The sequence below is a fragment of the Terrapene carolina genome, unplaced genomic scaffold (assembly GCF_002925995.2).
Source record: "Terrapene carolina triunguis isolate 2854851 unplaced genomic scaffold, T_m_triunguis-2.0 Scaffold84, whole genome shotgun sequence".
Classification (NCBI taxonomy): domain Eukaryota; kingdom Metazoa; phylum Chordata; order Testudines; family Emydidae; genus Terrapene; species Terrapene triunguis.
The window spans coordinates 620,224-641,465 of record NW_020664435.1 but is presented as its reverse complement, the minus strand read 5'-3'; the positions used below and the strand labels follow the sequence as shown (position 1 = coordinate 641,465).

General features: G+C 39.4%; 1 protein-coding gene across 2 annotated transcripts in view; it reads right to left on the bottom strand.

The window, feature by feature from the left end:
* Window positions 1-245: 245 nt before the first annotated feature.
* ZNRF2 (zinc and ring finger 2) overlaps window positions 246-21,242 on the bottom strand; it is a 77,218-nt gene continuing 56,221 nt past the window's right edge. Inside the window, exons 3-5 of one of the 2 annotated variants that reach the window (XM_024194478.2) lie at window positions 6,193-6,298; window positions 5,315-5,396; window positions 246-4,152 (exon numbers count right to left, since the gene is read on the bottom strand). In XM_024194478.2, coding sequence (XP_024050246.1) covers window positions 5,339-5,396; window positions 6,193-6,298 — 164 coding nt within the window. In that variant the 3' untranslated portion in view covers window positions 246-4,152; window positions 5,315-5,338. The remainder of the gene's footprint in view (window positions 4,153-5,314; window positions 5,397-6,192; window positions 6,299-21,242) is intronic. The other variant, XM_024194479.2, reaches the window with a different exon arrangement.

Below are 21,242 nucleotides of genomic sequence, written 5' to 3'. Positions count from 1 at the left end.
AGTTGGGAATCTTCATGTTAGCACTTCTGTATTCTGTCAGGAAACTCCCTCTCTACCACAGAATTAGCAAATACAAACAGCTACACTGAATCTAAGTGGAATCATTCTATTCCATATGATAAAGCAGCTCAGAGTCATAGAAACTTGGAAAGGAACTGAAAGCAACTGCATTTAAAAATATATTGGTTTGTCCCTGTTTCCTTAGAGATATCAAGAATATTACGTTTTAACTTCCTTTTTTTTTCCCTGGAAGATTGAAGAGGGAACATCTTAAGCCCTCAAATAAAAGAACAGGAGTGCTCAATCTTTCAATAAGAAAGCTTTTATCCCAAGTTTGTGTCAGGAGAAGTTAGATATTATAACCAAAACAAAGTTGCAAAAGTTCTGACTTAAAATTCCTTTTCCCACAATTGCTCAGGTTTTAGTCTTTTGTGAGGTCATAATCTTACTAGCTCTCCAGTCCTTTAGCAAAAATGGAACTCAAAATGAAATACTTGTAATTTTTCAGGGGAGTTTGTTTTTGTTTTTGAAATCATAAAACACCCTTTACATCATAAAAAAGCAAAAAAGATCACAAAGAATTAACTCCCACCATTGTGGGTTACCTTCAAACGCCCCATTTAGAAATACTGCAGTACACTTCCCCTTGCACACTAGAATTGGGAGAGGCTCTAGTTTATAATCTATTTAAACTCATTTTTCCCCAAAATAAAATAGCTTACTTCAAATTTGCAGTAGGCTTCATCATCTTTCCTTTTACATTCCACTCAAATCAATGTCTAGAGTACATGCACAGTGAAAACTAGCTCACTATTTAAAACATAAGTGATAACCGATGCATTAAAGATACAAAAGACAGGATGATCACAGTCCTGTAACTATTAGCAGCATGGATCTCTTGATACCATATGGGATGATCATACAAAACCCAAATCATAACCACTCCCTATCACCTTTAAATGAAACTTTTACTTGAGATGTTTGCTATACAATGAGGTTTTGAAAAACCTCACATTTCAAGATAACCTATGTCTACTCTTCTCTTTTCGGTAAGCAGCATGTATATGGCAAACCTGAGTATGGGAATTTGTTCACTCTTACATACTTGGGCAAGATATAGGTCAGATGAAAGAAAAACGGAAGCAATATAAATTGGCAATCTATATATTTACAGGCAGAAAATGTGGCACATCTAAATTTTATCATAACCTATTGGCTTCTAATGTGTGCAAGTGTGGTCTTCCTCTACTCAAAAAGAGTGAACACTTTCCCCCTATTGAAGCACAGTGGTCCAAGACCTTGGTGAGGGGATATTTTTAAAATGAGGATAGGCTTAATTATGTAGTTATGTGTACACAATTTTTTTCATAATCGTTTGAGATGAAAGCTTACATACATGAACTTCCATAAGGAGTTCTGAATACAAGTTTATGTTTAATTTTTCCATATCCTTCCAAGTTTTGTCCACATTAAGGATCTAATCCTTCTTTCCTTGGCTCAGTCAAAACTTCCATTGACCTCAGAAGGAGTTTTGGATGAACCAGAAATCTAGGATTAGGCCCCAGGACTGAAGCCATCCTAACAACCCCAAACAGTCCAAAAAAAAAAAAAAAAAAAATCCACTCTCTCCAATGGCCAGGGGGGCAAACCTGCAAGCAACCACCATATATAAAAGTGACAGCTGCTGGCATGTTTCAACTACAGCATGGACACTGGCTTTAAACTTCTGATCGTGATGATAAATGCTGGGGAGTTTGTTCTTTCAACTATTTACTTATGCATTTAAATCCAGAAGATTCAGGTTTTGAAAAAGCAGCAGATTAATTGAAAGAGTGAACTACTGAAATCACACAAATTGTAAACAGATTCATGTTTAAATACTGATCTACTTAATCCCTAAGCCAAAAACTACCTACAACCTTGAAGCACAGGACACCAAAACACCCCAAACTTTCATTGTAAATTACAGAGGAATTTCTGCTCCAGCAGTTGAGCCCATAGTTCGTTGTGGATGGAGGATGATGAGCACTAAAGTGTATTGTGCATTGACATTGTATGGCATGAAGCTAACAGCAAATGTTAAATCAATATAAATGCAAAAAACTTACTTTCAGAAGATAAGTGATTCAAAATACCAGGAAAGTAAGCTTCCAGGCAACAACGTCCCTAATAAAATATTACAGCTGCAACTTTTTCTCCTTAATACAAGGCAGCAAAACAATTCCCTGCAACAACAAAACCTATACTGGAAACTACTGTCAATCGTTGGTCAGGAGAACTTGTTTGATGTGACTACACAGTTTAAAACACGCCAGAGTCTGATCCTGCTCCCACTGAAATTAAAGAGTATGATTGGGCCCTATAACTATAGATTCAATTGAGAGTGATTATGCAAGGGAAAAAAGCCCCATGGAAACTGTACTGTCAGTTGTCAGCATTAACCAGTTTTGATTGTGTCAGATTTGCAGCATAACAAAAGGCATTTCACAGCATAAAGTTTAAGGAAAAAGGTTCTCTAGACTGAAGTCATTTGACAAGCAAAATGGGGGATTCTTATAGTGTGCAATGCACTAATTCTTCTGGGTGGCAGCAGTTGCTCCTGTACTTGCCCTTTTTAATATGAAAGAGCAGCAACAGAGGAGAAAAATACAGAATTAAGAATACAATGCCAGCCAAATTAAGCACACAAGACAATACTTAGACACTTAAGAAAAAGGTGTTGTGTAATTTATTTTTGCTATTGAAACTTAACTAAAAATTGCAGTCACTAATAGTCAATCTATCCCTGTAATGTGAAAATTCAGAAGCTGCTACATATCCATTCTTGAAATAAAATAACGTTTTCCTTCTAAGCTGTGATATCTGTTCCAGTTTGGTTTTGTTTTTTTAAATTGTGATGTTTCATGGGAATATTTATCCACATTTTGTTTGCTGTTTCCCCCTATGGATATCCCATGTTTGATAAATCCTGATATATAAAGACAAATATAGTAATATAGGAAAATAGTAATAAATTAAACAAATGCAGGTGCGTGTTAAAAATACTGCCAAATGCTAATGTCCACATAAACAGATAAGTGATGTTAGGTGCAAATTACTATGGCTCTGCTATCAAGAAAATTTCAATTAAAAAATTTACGTATAAAAAGTGTTTCAAAAGTTAATGTAAATCCCACCCCCGTGTAATATCATTACTCTAATGCCTAGGAAACTTCACTGTGCCCATTTTTGCAGTTATTCCCCTAAACCTAAAGAGGCAGCCTGGAGATGAAAGTAGTACAATAAAATAATTACCTGAAACATTTAAAAAAAATACCCGTTAAACAAATTACCTTAACTGGCAGCACTTAAAATTGGTAAATTCTCCCATTAAAAAAAATTGCATAGCTGCAAGATTATGCTTTGCTGCATTTTTTACCAACAAGCTGTAAAACAGAGAAATTTTAGTACACTTAAATAGCAATACAGCATCCAGATTTCAACAATTCTATAGCTCAATCAATATAAGTTAGTCAGCTGCCTTGGTTTTATTCTTTGGACAGCATTCTGACAAAGGTTTAGTTAACAAAACTTTGAAATACAGTTTTCCTATGCAGAAGTAGTTTTCATTTCCTGTTCTTGAAGAAGGTGAAGAATGTACTGAGGACAGGGTGTGAATTCAGTGAATAAGGTCACACTGCTAGATTGCTTGCCATTTGCTCTTCTTCAGCCTAAGAGAAGATTAAAACACTTCCAGTCAAAAATATGGTGATCCTCATGAAAATGTTTCAGATAGTTTTGATTTAGAATGCATCAATTTCCATTTGGGGTAAGAAGAGAGACAACCATAACCTGCTTCTGCAGAGAACTTAAAAGTTAGACTGAAATTAGTAACTTTGGCCTTTCAAATACAAATCATCAATAACATCTGTGGCGAGAAGATTGTTACAGGATGTGCAGCATTTTCAAAATCCCTGCGTGTCCTTTATATGGATGTTTGGTATGCTGACTCTACTGGCAAGCAGTTGGACTCGGCAGTTTTTGTTCCACACGATTGTCTATCTTTGCCTTTTCCAGACACACAAGAACACAAGTTTAAGCCAAGTATGTTCTCAAATTTGTGTTCAAAGACAGAATCTCAAATCCTCTACATTTTCTGATCCATGTAAGAAGCTGTGAGAAAACCAATAAAGATGACAAATATTACTTTCTCAGCTAGTTCAGTAAATTATACACAGTAAGGCATTACTTGCTAAAACAAAAAAAATCCAAGGAAAATCTACATTTCCCTACTTCATATTTCCTAGTGTATCACTCCTATCTTCTACAATTTAAACACATTTGATTTAGCATCCTGGGTGAAACATCCTTAAGTATTTTCAAAGATAAACATCATTGCAAACAGCATCTTGTGCTTCTCCTATGGGTCAATACACCAGGGACAACATGTGACGCTCTATATACATGACTAATTTTTCACTTGGACTTGTGCTATGGGAAAAACAGTTGTCCCTGCAGTAATGTGTTCTTTGGCAAGTGTGACAGTGCAAAACCCTCGCTAATACGACTGCAGTGTGAGCTACAACACATACTTGTGAAGTAAAAAAGAAAGCAGAACACAAACAGTGCTTCAAAAAACCACTTCATTGTTTGGGGCAAAGAGTTCATATTCCCTGATTGCCATAGTGTTTAATATAAACCCTAATGTGTTTTGTAATGGTTGGAGCTGGTAGTTTAGTGTAAGCAAGTTACCTGAAAGAATAAAAATGCCCCTTTAGTCCTTTGACTAACTGGTTTCCAATCTAAACCATTAATGCACAATACTAAAGAAGGAAAGCTTTGTATCTGTGTGAATGGGGGTGGGGCAGGCTGGGTTGTAACATTTTACATTCATTGCAGGAAAAACAATGCATGATCAAATGTTTGTTGAAAGTAAAAAGCAGGATCTCCTATGTAACATTCCAAATGAAAAAGTAGATTTCAGTCCAGAAAGAATGGTCATTCACTAAACTATCAAAAATTCTGGGGATTTGGTATTTTAAGTAGGTTTAGGTTACACAACAAAATAATCTTAAAAGGCTAATTAAAATTTCAATGGCACTGCTGCTTGTCACTTTGCAGTAGTTAAACTGCAACTTATTCCAGACTACTGGATGTGAGGGTGCAGAAACCATTTATGAATTCTAGTAATTTAAATAGATAGTAAATATACTGGAACTACAATGAATTTACCAATTATTTTAGGTCAAACTTAGATCTGAGTGCATATTTAATGTATTTATTTATTTAGTTCTTATTACTGACAAGATCAATTAAATATGTAAAGAGAAGTTACCTACAAAAGAGGAATCTTGTCGTCTCAATCTGAAGGGTGTTCAGGACAAGATCTATTTACTTCAAACCACTCATCTATGCAGCTGTTGGAACATAAGAGAATAAATGGAAGGTAAGTATATTAAATACAATTACCAGCAATTGTTGTGTGCACTAAATAATTTTATTATAGTTAAAATAAAGTGACTAGAAACATTTGAGAGTGGGGGAGGGAGAGAATGTGTTTTAAGACCTAAGCTACTTCAACTAGAATGCGTGGCACAGTATTTTTCAACATTCACTAATCATTTTTAACATCCCTAAATCCCAATAAAATAAAGCATATGGTACCACGCATTAAATATTAGAGAACTCAATGGGTAAGTTGTTGTAACGGTTTATTTCAGAAGTTTTAAAAAATTTACAAATTACTTTTTGTACTTTTCATTTCTTAAGAGGGACAACATCACCCTAATCACTCTGCTGCCTGCAATTTTTGCCCATTGTTACAAACATCATCTAAAATGACTATAACAGATCAGAGAAAAAATATATACATTTTTCAATTTTACTCTGTGCATTCAACAGACCCTGTGTGCACGTATAGTGATTTTTACTGTTTCCCCTGTATAGAAAATGTCCCCCTTTTGTTTCTGGGAGTTTTTCAAACAGCAACAAGAGAAAAACATAAAAGGAAAATTTGACTGTAAGAGCAAATATACTTGGGTAGGGGAGGATAACTCAAGATGTAGTACCTCAAAGTACTTTTAGCTAAGTTTTGTTTGTTTTTAAAGTGACAAGATGTTAATTGTCCCTTTAAAAATCCCTTATAAAAATTACTCAGCCAATGTTGGCATATGGCATTTTATCTGGGAAGAATACAGCATGAAGAATACTTGCCCTTTATGATATATGCATAGACAAGGCAGCCGTGCTATAGTATCCCCTTGCTGCAGCTCTTCCAGGCATATTGCACACTCCCCAGCATCTTTACTCAGCACATCCTCTGTAGAAACAGGGCAGTTTTAAATGGTTAAAAAAATCAACACTTAAGACAAAAAACTTTCATAACATTAACACAATTATACAACACAAAATTTTAAAAGGTTCCCTTTCAGTACAAGATGTGAAATTAAGCATGTTTATAGTGTCTGATGATGTAAGACAGGGGTAGGCAACCTATGGCACACGTGCTGAAGGCGGCACACGAGCTGATTGTCAGTGGCACTCACACTGCCCAGGTCCTGGCCACCGGTCCGGGGGGCTCTGCATTTTAATTTAATTTTAAATGAAACTTCTTAAACATTTTAAAAACCTTATTTACTTTACTAACAATAGTTTAGTTCTAGATTATAGACTTATAGAAAGAGACCTTCTAAAAACGTTAAAATGTATTACTGGCACGCGAAACCTTAAATTAGAGTGAATAAATGAAGACTCGGCACACCACTTCTGAAAGGTTGCCAACCTCTGATGTAAGAGGTCTGTTATCAGGAGTCTTAAGAGATCAAATTAAACTACAGCTGTGATCTAGTCTCTGACTAAACACAGTTGTACAACAAAGGGAAGTACTGTAGGACTAAATAACAAACACACCACCATACTGAAGCAGTGCTGCTGTTACTCTTAAAATTGACAGAGACAAAGAACCCATCACTACCATCACCCTAGTTCTGAGTTCAGAGCATCTGCACACTACACAGCATAGAAGCTGTAACTCAGTACCAGTACTAAACATTGAAGAAGTTGGATTCTCAGGACCTTAATGGCTCCAGTTTATTTTATGGGGAAAGGGGTTTTTCCTCATTGCTGCCGACTCCTTCTCCTGCCCAAGTGCACATATTCTGCTTTAAATACACACTTGAGCTAGAGGCTAAGACTGAGCCTGGACAAGTGGCTTCTCTGAAAAGAATGCTGCAGCCTGACACCTTCTACATCCTACACCCCCAGAGTAATTAACTAGGTAGAGACCCCATTGGCATCCTCCCTCTAAGTATCCAATCCCCCCCCGGCTTCCTCCCATTCATTCCTCCACTGTATGCCTGGCCCCTTCCGCACCAGCTCTCCTGTGAGCACTTGGTTCTGCTGTTGCCTCCCACCTACCCCAACTATCAGCCTGTTTCCCCTCCCCACTTGCTTCCCTCCCATTCCTATCATCCAGCCCTTCAAGAGGAACCAGAGTTCTCCATCACTGCAAACCGGTATATGGTATGGCTCACAGACCCTAAATTCTGCAAGGTCCCCTGATTTTGTGGAATCAATACTACGTCTGTAGTTAATGGGAAGATTAGGCAGTTGCCAGAAATGCACAGAAGACACTTTTAAAATGGAAGTTTTCATGAAAAATATTAGAGTGATATAGTAAAAGCTGTATTTTCTGGATACTTTTTTTTAGCAGCAGTGCTTGATGCAGAATTCAGCATCGGTACAACACAAATCAAGAGGCCTGACTACCCGAATTTAGGCCCATTGTACTGTAGAGTACAAGACATAGCCTAACGTGGATTTACACAGTGCAAGGACCATAACCAAAAGGCACATTCAGGGTGTCACAGCAAAAGAGCTGGCAATCCAGGGCAGAGCTGAATGTTGCACATTCCTAAAAAGGGTAACGTGTGTGCTGAATGCCCCTTTTGACTAACTCTTTAGGGTACTGGTTTTCAAAGTGCAGGGCACAAGGAGATCACCGGGGATGCAGGACCAGGCAACAGCAGAGAGAGGGTACAGGGGGCAGCCCTTCCCCAGCAGTAGCCTGCTGCTCCTCCCCACTCCTTTCCAACCATTGGGGACTCAGACTCTGCATGCTTGCCCCAGCCCAACAATTCGTTCAGCCACAGCAGTGTGTATTTTAAACCCTTCAGAGCCTGCAGAAGCAAGGTACTCTGTGCCGGGGGGAAGGGAGGGGGTTAGAAAAGAGGAAGAGATGAGAAGCCCCAGTCTGCGTCATGCTGCCATGAGCTCCTCCAGGAATGGAGCCAACTAGGTTTTGCTGCACTCCTGGCATAAGCCGCCTGCTTCCCTTAGGAAGTCACTTTCTACCCTGGTCGGGTGGGGAAGGGCCTGTTATGGGACTCCCATAGAGAAGGAGGGCTTAGCAAAAATGTTTGGGAACCTCTGACTTATGGCATTCAGCACATCACTCCAAAATCACTAGATTTTTAAAAAATGTGCAGGTTTCCTTTAAAATTGTGAACAAAGCTTTCAAAGTTTCTATGGCACCTGGGGGAAGGTCGTCTCCCCCCGCCCCCCGCCCCGAACCAGAGGGAATCCAAGATGGTTATCTGAGGAGCATGAGTAGACAAACTAATTCTTAAGAAACAACATACTCTAGTAATGAAGAAAAGGAAAAACGCAGCATATATTTGCACTGTTTGTAGGCGATCTACAAAATAAAAGGGGGGAGGGGTTCCAGTTGGTTTCTGTTGCTCTTTAATAGAGAAGTGGAACTTTACATGAACATTAGGGGCATTTACTATTCTCAAGTGATAAAAAGATGGAAACAGTGCCATATTATCTTGCAGAATCTCACATTTACTGCTGAAACTTCCATCAAAGACATTAAGAATTTGCCCAGAAGAGGGTGCTAGGGGTACATATTTTTCACTTGACCTCTTGAATTAACAGATGTTTCAATATCTGGAAGAAGGCAACAACAAAAAAGAAGAAGAAAAAGGACAAAGACAATTACATTTGTCTGTTTCACAGGGAAGTTCTAGGCTTTCTCCAAGGGTTTACTCATCTCACTGCTTCCCTCCCCTTCAACTCCTCTCTTTATGGGTACTGCTGCAACATGGTTCTCTTGGTCCTCTGAACATATCTATTCTACCTCCTCATTATGGCCACATAAACAAATGCTGTTAAAAATAATTCACATGCATATATACCACACACTCTCAATGAGAACATTTTTGTCACAGAACAACTTCGCTCTAATCAGAGGTTTCACTATATTCAGAGTTGCAACTGGCACACAGAATCATGCACTAGGTCCTTCTCCCCCGGTACACTCAAGCATGGTGTCACTTTAGTCAGTCCCAAAACTGACTGTAGGAGTCCTGCAGGCTTTTGGATAAAGTACTTTAAAAACAAACATTTACATAACTGAAGACATTCTTACAAGAGACAATTTAAAAAAAACCAAAACTCATTTAATATGGTTAAAAGGCTCATAAGACATAAAACATTTATATGAATTGTTGTATGCACTATTCTTTACATTATACACTGGGGTTATTGTATACTGCACAAACTTGTATTACATAGTCCTGATACCAATTTTCTGTATCTTTGCAATACTCTGGGGTAATACAAAGGCAGACACATCTGGTTGTACAAAAAGTTTTCTTTTTCTACCTGGTACCCAAAGATACTATTAGACTTTGTAACAGGTTATGAAGTTTCCAATGTTTGTATGCTCACCCTTCCATATATATATGGTGAGCAAGTCAAACTTCTTGCATTTCCTCACCCTCCCACCCACTCATGTGTACAAGGAAAACACTCACCTGTCTAAATCTTTAAGATGTCTAACTGAAAATATTCAATTATAAATGCACAACACATTAATAGATTCCACGCCAACATAAATTGCTCTCACATTTGATAACATCTACAGAATGACGACAGTGAAACTGACTGTAGTCAGGGGACCCAAGAGACTTCATATTTAACTTATATAAAAGAGATGAAATGTAGTCAAATTAGCAGAACTGGATAAACCATAAAGAATGGGGGGAAAAAAAACAAAAAAACACCCTCATGCCTTGATCTAGTCAGAATTCCCAACTGTCCCCATTATACACAACCACCCAAGGTACCAGCCCTAGATCACTCCAGATGGAAGTCAGTTTAATGTCCATTTAACACTGATTTTTAAATGCATTTGTCATGGAAACACGTGGCTAAATAATATTTTGCTGATCCACTTGTAGTGTGCAGCAGCCAGTTACATTTCTCATGTTTCCCTGGCTGTGAAAGGATCAAATGATTCCACACTAACAAAGAAAGGGAAAATAGTTCAGTCTTTTAAAAGGTTTTAATCATAACATACGCTGATGTTACTACGTTATAGGTACTATAAAAATGGAGGTTAGGGAAAGAGGGAGAAGAGTGGAGACATTTTTCACTAACTAGGAAGCGAAAGGGGTGAGGCAAACTCATCCTCCCTTTTAGCTATTAGAGCAGAGGTGGGCAAACTATGGCCTGCGGGCCACATCCGGCCCGCGGGGCCGTCCTGCCCAGCCCCTGAGCTCCCAGCCGGCCCCGGCCCCTCCCCTGCTGTTCCCCGCCCCCGCAGCCTCAGCTCACCGTGTCGGGAGTGCGGCGGCATGGCTGGCTCCGGTCAGGCGGCGTGGCTCAGGCACAGATTTACAAGTGAACACAGGGTGCCCCGGCACGGGGCTCCCAACAACAGCAGGGGGCCGGGGGCCGGGCACTTGGGAGCTCAGCACCGGTGCACCCCCTGCGGGGGGGGAGAGGGGCTGCACTGCGGGGGCAGGAGAGCAGGCGGGTGGTGCGGGTGGCGGGAAACGCGGCCGAGAACTCAGGAGGAGCACTGGGCGGCCGCGCAGCCGGACGGAGAGAAGCGGCGCTTTGAAGGGGAAAACGTTGCTTCTCTCCAGCTGCATGGCTGCCCCTGCTCCTCCTGAGTCCTTCTCCCATGCTCGCAGGGCCACATTCTGAAAGGGGTGAGGTCCCAGGGGGCGGTTAGGGGCAGGGGGTCCCGGGAGGGGGCGGTCGGGGGACAAGGAGCAGGGGGGATTGGATGGGTCGGGAGTTCTGAGGGGGGCAGTCAGGGAGCAGGAAGTGGGAGGGGGCAGATAGGGGGCAGTGGCCAGGCTGTTTGGGGTGGCACAGCCTTCCCTACCTGGCCCTCCATACCATTTCACAACCCCGATGTGGCCCTCGGGCCAAAAACTTTGCCCACTGCCCACCCACCCCACCCCGTGTTAGAGACTCCTACTAGCCAGAGTCTGATATAAAAGATGTAGCACACAAGCAGGGTTTGGTGTTTCTTACCATGATTTACCCAAGTCCCCATCCTTATATTTATCTACCTCTGGCTAACAGGATTAGTATTTCAACTAGTAGGTACATGGTAGATTTTTCTAAAATCTTCTCTCGGGATTCATGGAGTACAGTTTACACACCATACCCGTACTTAGACTAAAATATATAGTACTGGATGAAGGTACAACCATCACAGCAAGTTTTCACACACTGTATCAATTAAAAAAAAAAAACCATCACCACAGCTTTTTTAAAAGTCTTTAAAAACTCCAAATACAATTATATTAATAATTAATTATATATACTAAATTAAAATAGTTACAAGCAGAGATTGAAATATTTATACACCACCACCACCACCTAGCCCAAGGACTAAAGCTTACTCACAAGGGTGGGGGGGAAAAAAAAAAAAAAATCTGATGACAGCCTCTCCGAAGGCCAAGCCTACCCAAATTCAAACAAAACAAAACAGCTGTGTATTGTGCTTTTAATTAGAACATGGACACTCAAGTTATTTAATCAAATCAAGTGTAATTTGCTACCAAGGCTGACCAAATAGTACAGAAGAACATTTGAATAATATATTGTTCTAGAAATACAATTGAAATTTTTCAAAATAATCTATCTATTCACTGAATAATATTTGACCAACTCAAAAATTGGCTGACCACCACAAATAAGTATTGCCAAATCAACATACTGGTGAAAATTCATTGAATATATTTATTAAATACTAATTTATCAGTCTATTTTATTACATCTTTCCGGCTTGTTATTTTCCCCCATTCCCATCTTCACTATTTTCTCCTCTCCCTTTCCTATAGAAGATCATGATGTATCTTTACTGAAACTTGTCCAGGCAGCAACAAAACAAAGATCTGATTACTTGCTGTTCATAGGGTTCTCTAAGTATCAGTAGCAAAAAATGAGAAGACCAGTCAGTTGTCACTCCAAAGCAGACTGCCTCTGCTGCTGCTCATAGGTTGCCAACAATGTTGCCTGTCTGCAGTCTCAGGAAGGCAGGGCTAAAACAGTTACATTTAGTTCACATGTGGAAAGTTTTCTTCAAAACTAGGAGACTGGGAAGCATTTTTTTTTTTAAATGAAAACTTACATTCTGCAAAAGTTACTGGCTCTTAATCAGGACACTGATTGCTGATCACAGGCAAGTGGAATTTTCAAGCCTGGGTATCATCAATTGCGTCTGCTAAAATCCCCTATAAACTATTGCATTTATTGAAACCACAAGGAATTCTATATTAATGCTACATTAGTAAATCTAGAAATTCAGAGTTAAGGTTGCTTGCAAAACCTTAACTTTCCCCTCTTCCTGTATCCTTTAATAACCTACCACTAACATCCCAGTGGTACCAAAACATTCACATTGTGCCTTTTCAGACATTTCCATAATGCACTATATAACATACATCACCTGTCCTTGCTATTTCAGCCCATACTCTAATGAACAAGCTGCCCTTGGAGCCACCTACCAAGATACAAAATTCATCATTCTGTAATGAACCTGCTACAACAGTTTGACATTTACCAGATGCCAATCAAATACCTGTCCCTCCCTCTCCTCTCTATCTATTCCCGTTATAGTACAGATATCATTTTTATATCCCACGATTTAAGTATTGTCCCCCCAAACCATCACTAACACATCACAATTTTCTACCTGGAGTACAAACACTCTACCTATTTTCCCTCTTAATGTTGTTCCGACACCAACATATAAGCAGATATCCACTGTGACTAACGTATACTATACAAACACTGGTTACCGTACTCAGTTCTGCAACCTCATATTCACAAATAAACATAACTGTTCTATATATAGTATTGGTAAAAAGGTGGAAAATTTTGAAAAAGTATTTGAAATAGCATAGAAGCTAATTTACATGCATACTGAGAGGAAAAGGGAGAGAAGGTTATTTGTGAACACTTAATTCTGCATTTGCAGACGGTCAAAATTTTATTTAAAAGTTGTTTTGGAGAATACAAACTTCACACATGAAAAATGTACCCAGAAATCAATCCTGAGAAATAAGTAGGTTCCTCTCTTTTGGACACATACTGACAATTTTCAGTAAAAATATCATCAGTATTATGAATAAAGCAAAGAAAACACAAATAAGTTAAATATTTTATAATTAATTATTCAGAGGGGGATCAACTAAAGGCTGATAGCTCTAGACATCTTGATCTAATTCTAAACTGGATTAGCCCTGTTAAATAATTTGGAACAGCAGAGATTTTGTATACCAAGGTACTGTTCTGTGGTAGGGTGACCAGATGTCCCGATTTTATAGGGACAGTCCCAATTTTTGGGGCTTTTTCTTATATAGGCTCCTATTACCCCCCACCCCTGTCCTGATTTTTCACACTTACTGTCTGGCCACCCTATTCTGTGGTAATTACATAAGTCACATTAGCAGAGACCAGGATTCAAAAATCTACTTCTAAATTGTGTCCACTACTTTGAATAAGATTTCAACAAAGTGCAATTCTGCAAAGACCATTTAAGTCAAAGTCTTATACTTAACTTTCATGCTGCCAAAGATGCAAAATTAAATACGAATTACCATCTCTAAACAAATACCTCTACTGTAAATGTAAGTCAAGGCAATATGATTAAAGCAGACAGCAAATTAATAATAATAATAATAATCTACATTTTCAAGAGAAAATATATTGGTTTTATAAAAGGCATCCAAGGAAATTCCATGCTTTATTTCATAATGGGAACAAGTAACCATTCAGACCAAGCATCCAAAACAAACTATCTTTTTCAGCTGTGTAAAAGACAGGCACTATAACTTGATAGAGAAATGTCAAGCATTTTACCTGGAAATTTTTTTTTTGTTTTATTCTTAAACCCTCAATGATAGCAGTAGAAAACAAAAACAGCTCAAATGTGCACTTTCCTAGAAAATCAAGAGTGGCAATATGTTTTCCACATTAACAGTTCAGCAGCAATTATGTATGGAATACAATTTTAGGCCAATGGTAGTTGTCTTTCAGTACTTATTTAAAGATCCTGCAATTTCAATCTTCATCCTCTATCCCAGTAGTCTCCAAACTTTTTTGATCGTGCACCCCTACCAGTAAAAAATTTTTGAGCATGCACCCCCTGCTGCGCCGGCTCTACCATTTTTGCCGTAGGAATAAAAAAAAAAAAAAAAAAAAAAAAGCCGCTCAGACTCCCGCCTGAACTGCCAAAGCAATAAATAAATAAATAAATAAGCGCTTCTCCTGCTGCGCACCCCCAAGTATCCTCTTGCACGCCCCACTTTGAAGACCAATGCTCTATCCTAATAGTTGAAATACTGACTTATTTAAACTAAACCTTCATCTTCTGTGCTCTTAACAGGACAAGAGCAGGCAAAAATGGCTCATGACTCAACATGTTAAGGAGTTTACTGTAGTAAAATATAACTAGTTATCTACCTACAAAAGACAATCCAAAAGGTTGAAGACAAAGTTTGTGTAAGAGATCCATTGTTCATTAAATGATATAGTTGCTAATTTATAGAAATGGTGTGATCCAACGGTAGTCAGCAATGAGAGTTTGCTTACCTACATATATACATAGGGTAAACTACATCTAAAAACTACAAATGAAAAATTAAAGAAAACCTGAGAACATTTAAGTTATTGACTTTATTCTATGCAACCATCATGACTAGAAATCCACGGTGGTGGTCTGAATAAGCAGAGAAAACAGCTACAACTTCTTCTCAATTCACTTTTTACCTTGGGATGGACCTGAATTTATATTTTTAGTTTAAACTAAAATTTAAGATTAGGGAACAACCAGAAGAACGGAGTATTGGATGCAAGTGAATAAAATAGAACTCCCCCACTAAAGAAAAACAGCAGCACAGCCCCGAAGAAAATCAGTTTGAGAGAACTGCTCTATAGGACACATGGCCCAAAACTCAAATTAAGCCAGGCTTCATCTCTTGTGAGGAAAGATCCAGGTTGTTCTACACAGGTGGGAATTTGTGACCATCTGATCATAGAATATCAGGGTTGGAAGGGACCTCAGGAGGTCATCTAGTCCAACCCCCTGCTCAAAGCAGGACCAATTCCCAACTAAATCATCCCAGCCAGGGCTTCGTCAAGCCTGACCTTAAAAACCTCTTAGCAAGGAGATTCCACCACCTCCCTAGGTAACCCATATTCCAGTGCTTCACCACCCTCCTAGTGAAAAAGTTTTTCCTCGTATCCAACCTAAACCTCCTCCACTGCAACTTGAGACCATTACTCCTTGTTCTGCCATCAGGTACCACTGAGAACAGTCTAGATCCATCCTCTTTGGAACCCCCTTTCAAGTAGTTGAAAGCAACTATCAAATCCCCCCTCATTCTTCTCTTCTGCAGACTAAACAATCCCAGTTCCCTCAGCCTCTCCTCATAAGTCATGTGCTCCAGCCCCCTAATCATTTTAGTTGCCCTCCACTGGACTCTTTCCAATTTTTATACATCCTTCTTGTAGTGTGGGGCTCAAAATCGGACACAGTACTCCAGATGAGGCCTCACCAATGTCGAATAGAGGGGAATGATCACGTCCCTCGATCTGCTGGCAATGCCCCTACTTATACAGCCCAAAATGCCGTTAGCCTTCTTGGCAACAAGGGCACACTGTTGACTCAGATCCAGCTTCTCGTCCACTGTAACCCCTAGGTCCTTTTCTGCAGAACTGCTTCCTAGCCATTCGGTCCCTAGTCTGTAATAGTGAATGGGATTCTTCCGTCCTAAGTGCAGGACTCTGCACTTGTCCTTGTTGAACTTCATCAGGTTTCTTTTGGCCCAATCCTCTAATTTGTCTAGGTCCCTCTGTATCCTATCCCTACCCTCCAGCGTATCTACCACTCCTCCCAGTTTAGTGTCATCTGCAAACTTGCTGAGAGTGCAGTCCACGCCATCCTCCAGATCATTAATGAAGATATTGAACAAAACCAGCCCCAGGACCGACCCTTGGGGCACTCCGCTTGAAACCGGCTACCAACTAGACATGGAGCCGTTGATCACTACCTGTTGAACCCGACGATCTAGCCAGCTTTCTATCCACCTTACAGTCCATTCATCCAGCCCATACTACTTTAACTTGCTGGCAAGAATACTGTGGGAGACCGTATCAAAAGCTTTGCTAAAGTCAAGGAATAACACATCCACTGCTTTCCCCTCATCCACAGACCCAGTTATCTCCTCATAGAAGGCAATTAGGTTAGTCAGGCATGACTTGCCCTTGGTGAATCCATGCTGACTGTTCCTGATCACTTTCCTCTCCTCTAAGTGCTTCAGAATTGATTCCTTGAGGACCTGCTCCATGATTTTTCCAGGGACTGAGGTGAGGCTGACTGGCCTGTAGTTCCCCGGATCCTCCTCCTTCCCTTTTTTAAAGATGGGCACTACATTAGCCTTTTTCCAGTCATCCGGGACCTCCCCCGATCGCCAGGAGTTTTCAAAGATAATGGCCAATGGCTCTGCAATCACATCCGCCAACTCCTTTAGCACCCTCGGATGCAGCACATCCGGCCCCATGGACTTGTGCTCGTCCAGTTTTTCTAAATAGTCCTGAACCACTTCTTTCTCCACAGAGGGCTGGTCACCTTCTTCCCATACTGTGCTGCCCAGTGCAGCAGTCTGGGAGCTGACCTTGTTTGTGAAGAGAGAGGCAAAAAAATCATTGAGTACATTAGCTTTTTCCACATCCTCTGTCACTAGGTTGCCTCCCTCATTCAGTAAGGGTCCCACACTTTCCTTGACTTTCTTCTTGTTGCTAACATACCTGAAGAAACCCTTCTTGTTACTCTTAACATCTCTTGCTAGCTGCAACTCCAAGTGTGATTTGGCCTTTCTGATTTCACTCCTGCATGCCTGAGCAATATTTTTATACTCCTCCTTGTTCATTTGTCCAATCTTTCACTTCTTGTAAGCTTCTTTTTTGCATTTAAGATCAGCAAGGATTTCACTGTTAAGCCAAGCTGGTCGCCTGCCATATTTACTGTTCTTTCTATACATGCTATTGCCCTGTTTCCAACTTCTGTTGAGTTGATCTGCCTGCAGGTTTAGGTACCCTGGGATGTTAAGTCCTCTCAGGGTAGCCAATGGTCTTTTTTTAGGTAAGTGGAACAGAAAAAAGTGTGTGTGTGTGTGTGTGTGTGGTCACTCCTATCAGTTCTCATACCATCACCACCACCACCACCACTGTTGGTCCCAATGAAGACATGGTGACACAAGCTGGACTTCTTCCTGGTAACACTATCAGTGGATGGACTTGGCCTCCAGCTCATAATTTGAAGGGTTCTGCTCCTTGCCTGCTTATCATCCCTGGTCAAGTTCTTCCATTGAACAGGCCTCATCCTAGCTGAATTTGTTCATATCTATGGTTAGGCTGATTCCAAGGATAGCATGGTTCCTGAAGAGGTATCCCTTGGGACATTGTAACTATTCATCCATCAGACTGAGTTCTTTACTATTCCTGGGAGATGGACTCTGAAGTCTTAAGTACTCTCCTACCAATGAGAGAATCTGGATAAGAAACCAATGCAGAGTCCTTGAGTGGGACTGAGCACATAGTACTAAGCCCTAGCATGACACTGGTGTACCTATGATGGACATGCATGTCTGGAATAAAAGTCTGTTGTTATGGGGGGAAAAAGGAGTCATGAAAGCCTTTATCCTTAGAAGCTTTTCCTGGAAGTGGAATACTTTGACAGTATGGAGGGAAGAGGGGGCAAACTGTAGGGATGAAAAGTATCTAATCTGAAGGTGTGCCTTAGTTCCATGTCTTCTTCTCCTTTACCAAGTCCTGTTGCTAGTCTCAGAACTGAAGCACAGCTAGCTTGCCTAGTTCTTTTCCACCTTCAGAAATTTACCAGATGACTGAGGCATCTCTGCAGAAGCCTGGAATGGGGTTGGATTTCATGTAGTGTCAGTACACTCAGGCCACACTATATAAAATGGGAGTGAAGGTTGCAATCTGGGGATTACTTCAGTTTTATAGTCTAATTCATGGTTATCAACAGAAAGCTAAAATCAAAAGGCACAAAGTCTCTCCCTGAAAAACTTTTTTCCTGGCATCAGTGATTAGGCAGACAGAATAACGGAAGAACCTGAGGTGGAGATGCTCGTGCCAGAAATCTTTGTGTATGGATTCCATATCTTTTGCATGATTGCCAGGAGACAGAACTAGGCTGAGAAAGTGCACTAGTGGCAGCCATGGTGCTAGAATTAGGTTTTGCAAGGACAGTTTGGATTGAAGCAAGAATCAGAAAAATTAGGGCAGTGAAGCAAAGTCACTGCAAAACATTTCCTCAAAATTATTTCTCCTGCTCAAGGCAAACGACTTTGCAAACTACTCCTATTCCAAAACACAATCACCTTGAGCATATAAACTTAATTCAAAGTACACACTTCAGATAAAGGCAAAAAAACCCTCCAACCTCAAATTATGAGCAAATGTAAAAAAATGCTGATTTATACTGGCCTACTTTACATTAACTCAACCTACTGTAGTCCTCTACACTAATGGTGAATAGCTCAGGCAATTCTGGCAGTGACAGTGACTCTGTGGTTTCCCTACACTATAAAGCCATGGAGACAAAACATTCTAGTTCTTTGATTTCAAAGGTAATTTTCAAAGTTTCTATCACCAATCTTGAAGAAACAACAGGAATGGCCTACATAACCAGTGTCACTAATAAACAGATGTGAAGCAAGCACTCTGTAAATCAACCCATAGACTTAAAATATGTTCACAAAGTATTTGAACAATTTTGAGCAAAATTCATAATTCAAATATCGTTTGCGGACAAATAGCTAAATAAATAATTTGCTATGAATAGTTCACCCAACTATTCAAAACTCAGAAGGGCTTATATGATTAAATGTGATATTTTGAAGAAAGCAATCTCCTCTAATCCAAGACTAGGATATGAAATTTCAGGGCAATTTTTGTTAAGTTAATAAAGGTATCAGAGGAACGTAGAATTAAATTGAGTCTTTGAATGGAAACTGTCCTACAGCCTTAACTACGAAGTTTTAATGAGTTTCCATAATGTTAATATCATTCAACTGTAACATTTCCCATTACTATGAATGTAGCAGGGCAGTATTTAATATTTCAGTTTTGTACTAGTACTGTAGGTTCAATTCCTTAGCAGAACAAAATATAGCTAAGTAAGACTGACAATTATGCAAACCTTAGAAAGAGAAATAATTCCATTACTGGCAATACATTAACCTAATACTGTCACTATGTCACTATATAATCACCAAGTAGACACAGTTTTAAAATTATTGCAGAATCATTGGATCCAATTGCAAATAATACATAAAGCTGGTAAATATCTCCTCTGTAAAGACTGAGGATTATCCCTGATTTATATATGAAAGGACTTCGTTCTCACTACTACATGTAGTCTTACTCAATTTATTTTGGAGAGTGGTTTAAAAAAAAAAAAAATTTTTTTTTATTTTTTTTTTTCACTATTTACAAAAAAACCCCCCCCCCCCCCCCCCAAAAGTATCGACTTCTGCATTGAAGATTCGGGAGTAAAAGAACAGCAAGATATTAAAATAATTGAAAGTGCAACAGATTTTGAAGTGATGCTTTCATCTGAGGAGAAAAAAATATCTAACTCTAGTTTAGAAAAAGCCCTTAAATATTCTACACGTTAAGGAAATTCTCTGACAGCAGAAAGCATTGCTGCTTATTTTGTGGCATTTTAGAAGAAAACTCTAAATATGAGCAAAAACTCTTTTAGTGAGGATACTGCAGTTCCAGTATAACGGTTTGTGGTGTTACATGAAAGGAAGACCACTAACCTAGATTTATTGTTCAATCTAAATAAAAATAAAAGCCTAGAATTTACTTTTTAAATCTATAGTTTTAAAATACTTCTACCTCAAAATCCAGACCCATGGACAGTGTTCCTAGAACTGAGACACTGAGTGAAAGGAAAGATATTTTGATGGATATAATCTCCACAGATTGACTCCACAAAATAAGTAACTTCCCTTCTGACAAAATGCTAAAATCTCCAATGTTTTAGGAATATCAAATTTAAACACTGCAGAAATGACCTGAAAGACAAGGAACAATGTCTGCCCTGTAGCAAAATTCCCAGCAGTCACAAGACTGCGGCAGTTGCAGACACGATTTATGACATCCTCTGAATGACCTCTCAAAGAGAAAGACTGATTAAGTGTAGGACGTGGTAGGTAGTTCCTATCCAGGTGGATCACATGATGCAGTGTGTAATAAGTTTGCAATTGCTACTGGGCATGTATATAGCATTTCAGGTTTCTGCAGCTCACTACCCAGCAGTTTCATCATATAAAAGCAGTGCAATGGATGCACACATATAAAAAGGAATGCAGCAGAATATAAATATTTTCTCTAACCTGCTTTTAATGACTTTTTTCTGAAACAATAAAAAAAATTCTGGACTACCTCACAGGTATATCCTTAGTTTTGAAGGGCATTTAGATACTACAACAATGAAAATATTTACCTTTAGCACTTCCTTTTACGGTCAGTACCAAAACAAGATAAAAAGATATGATTACGTATGACGAATAGGCTTAGCAACAGTGTATGAAGGGAAGAATGAAGAACCACTGGAATTTTAGTTACTTAATATATGGATGACTTTTCCTCTAAAACGTTCAGCAATATGTATCAGGTTTTATTGGTTCTACATGCTCTTTCAAAAACCTTGACTGATTTGTCCCTTGCTGTATGCAGATCATTACTGTGGGATGGGTTTAAAGGGAATTACAGCTCGCTGAGAAGAAGCCAGTGGTCAGCCCTCAGCATTCCATGTGAATCACAAAAGACAAAAGGGTCAAGGATAAGACATTTTTTATGCAGAATTCTTTTTGGACAAGTTCTTTTGTACCAATATGGAAACTGCAAAGCCTTCCTTA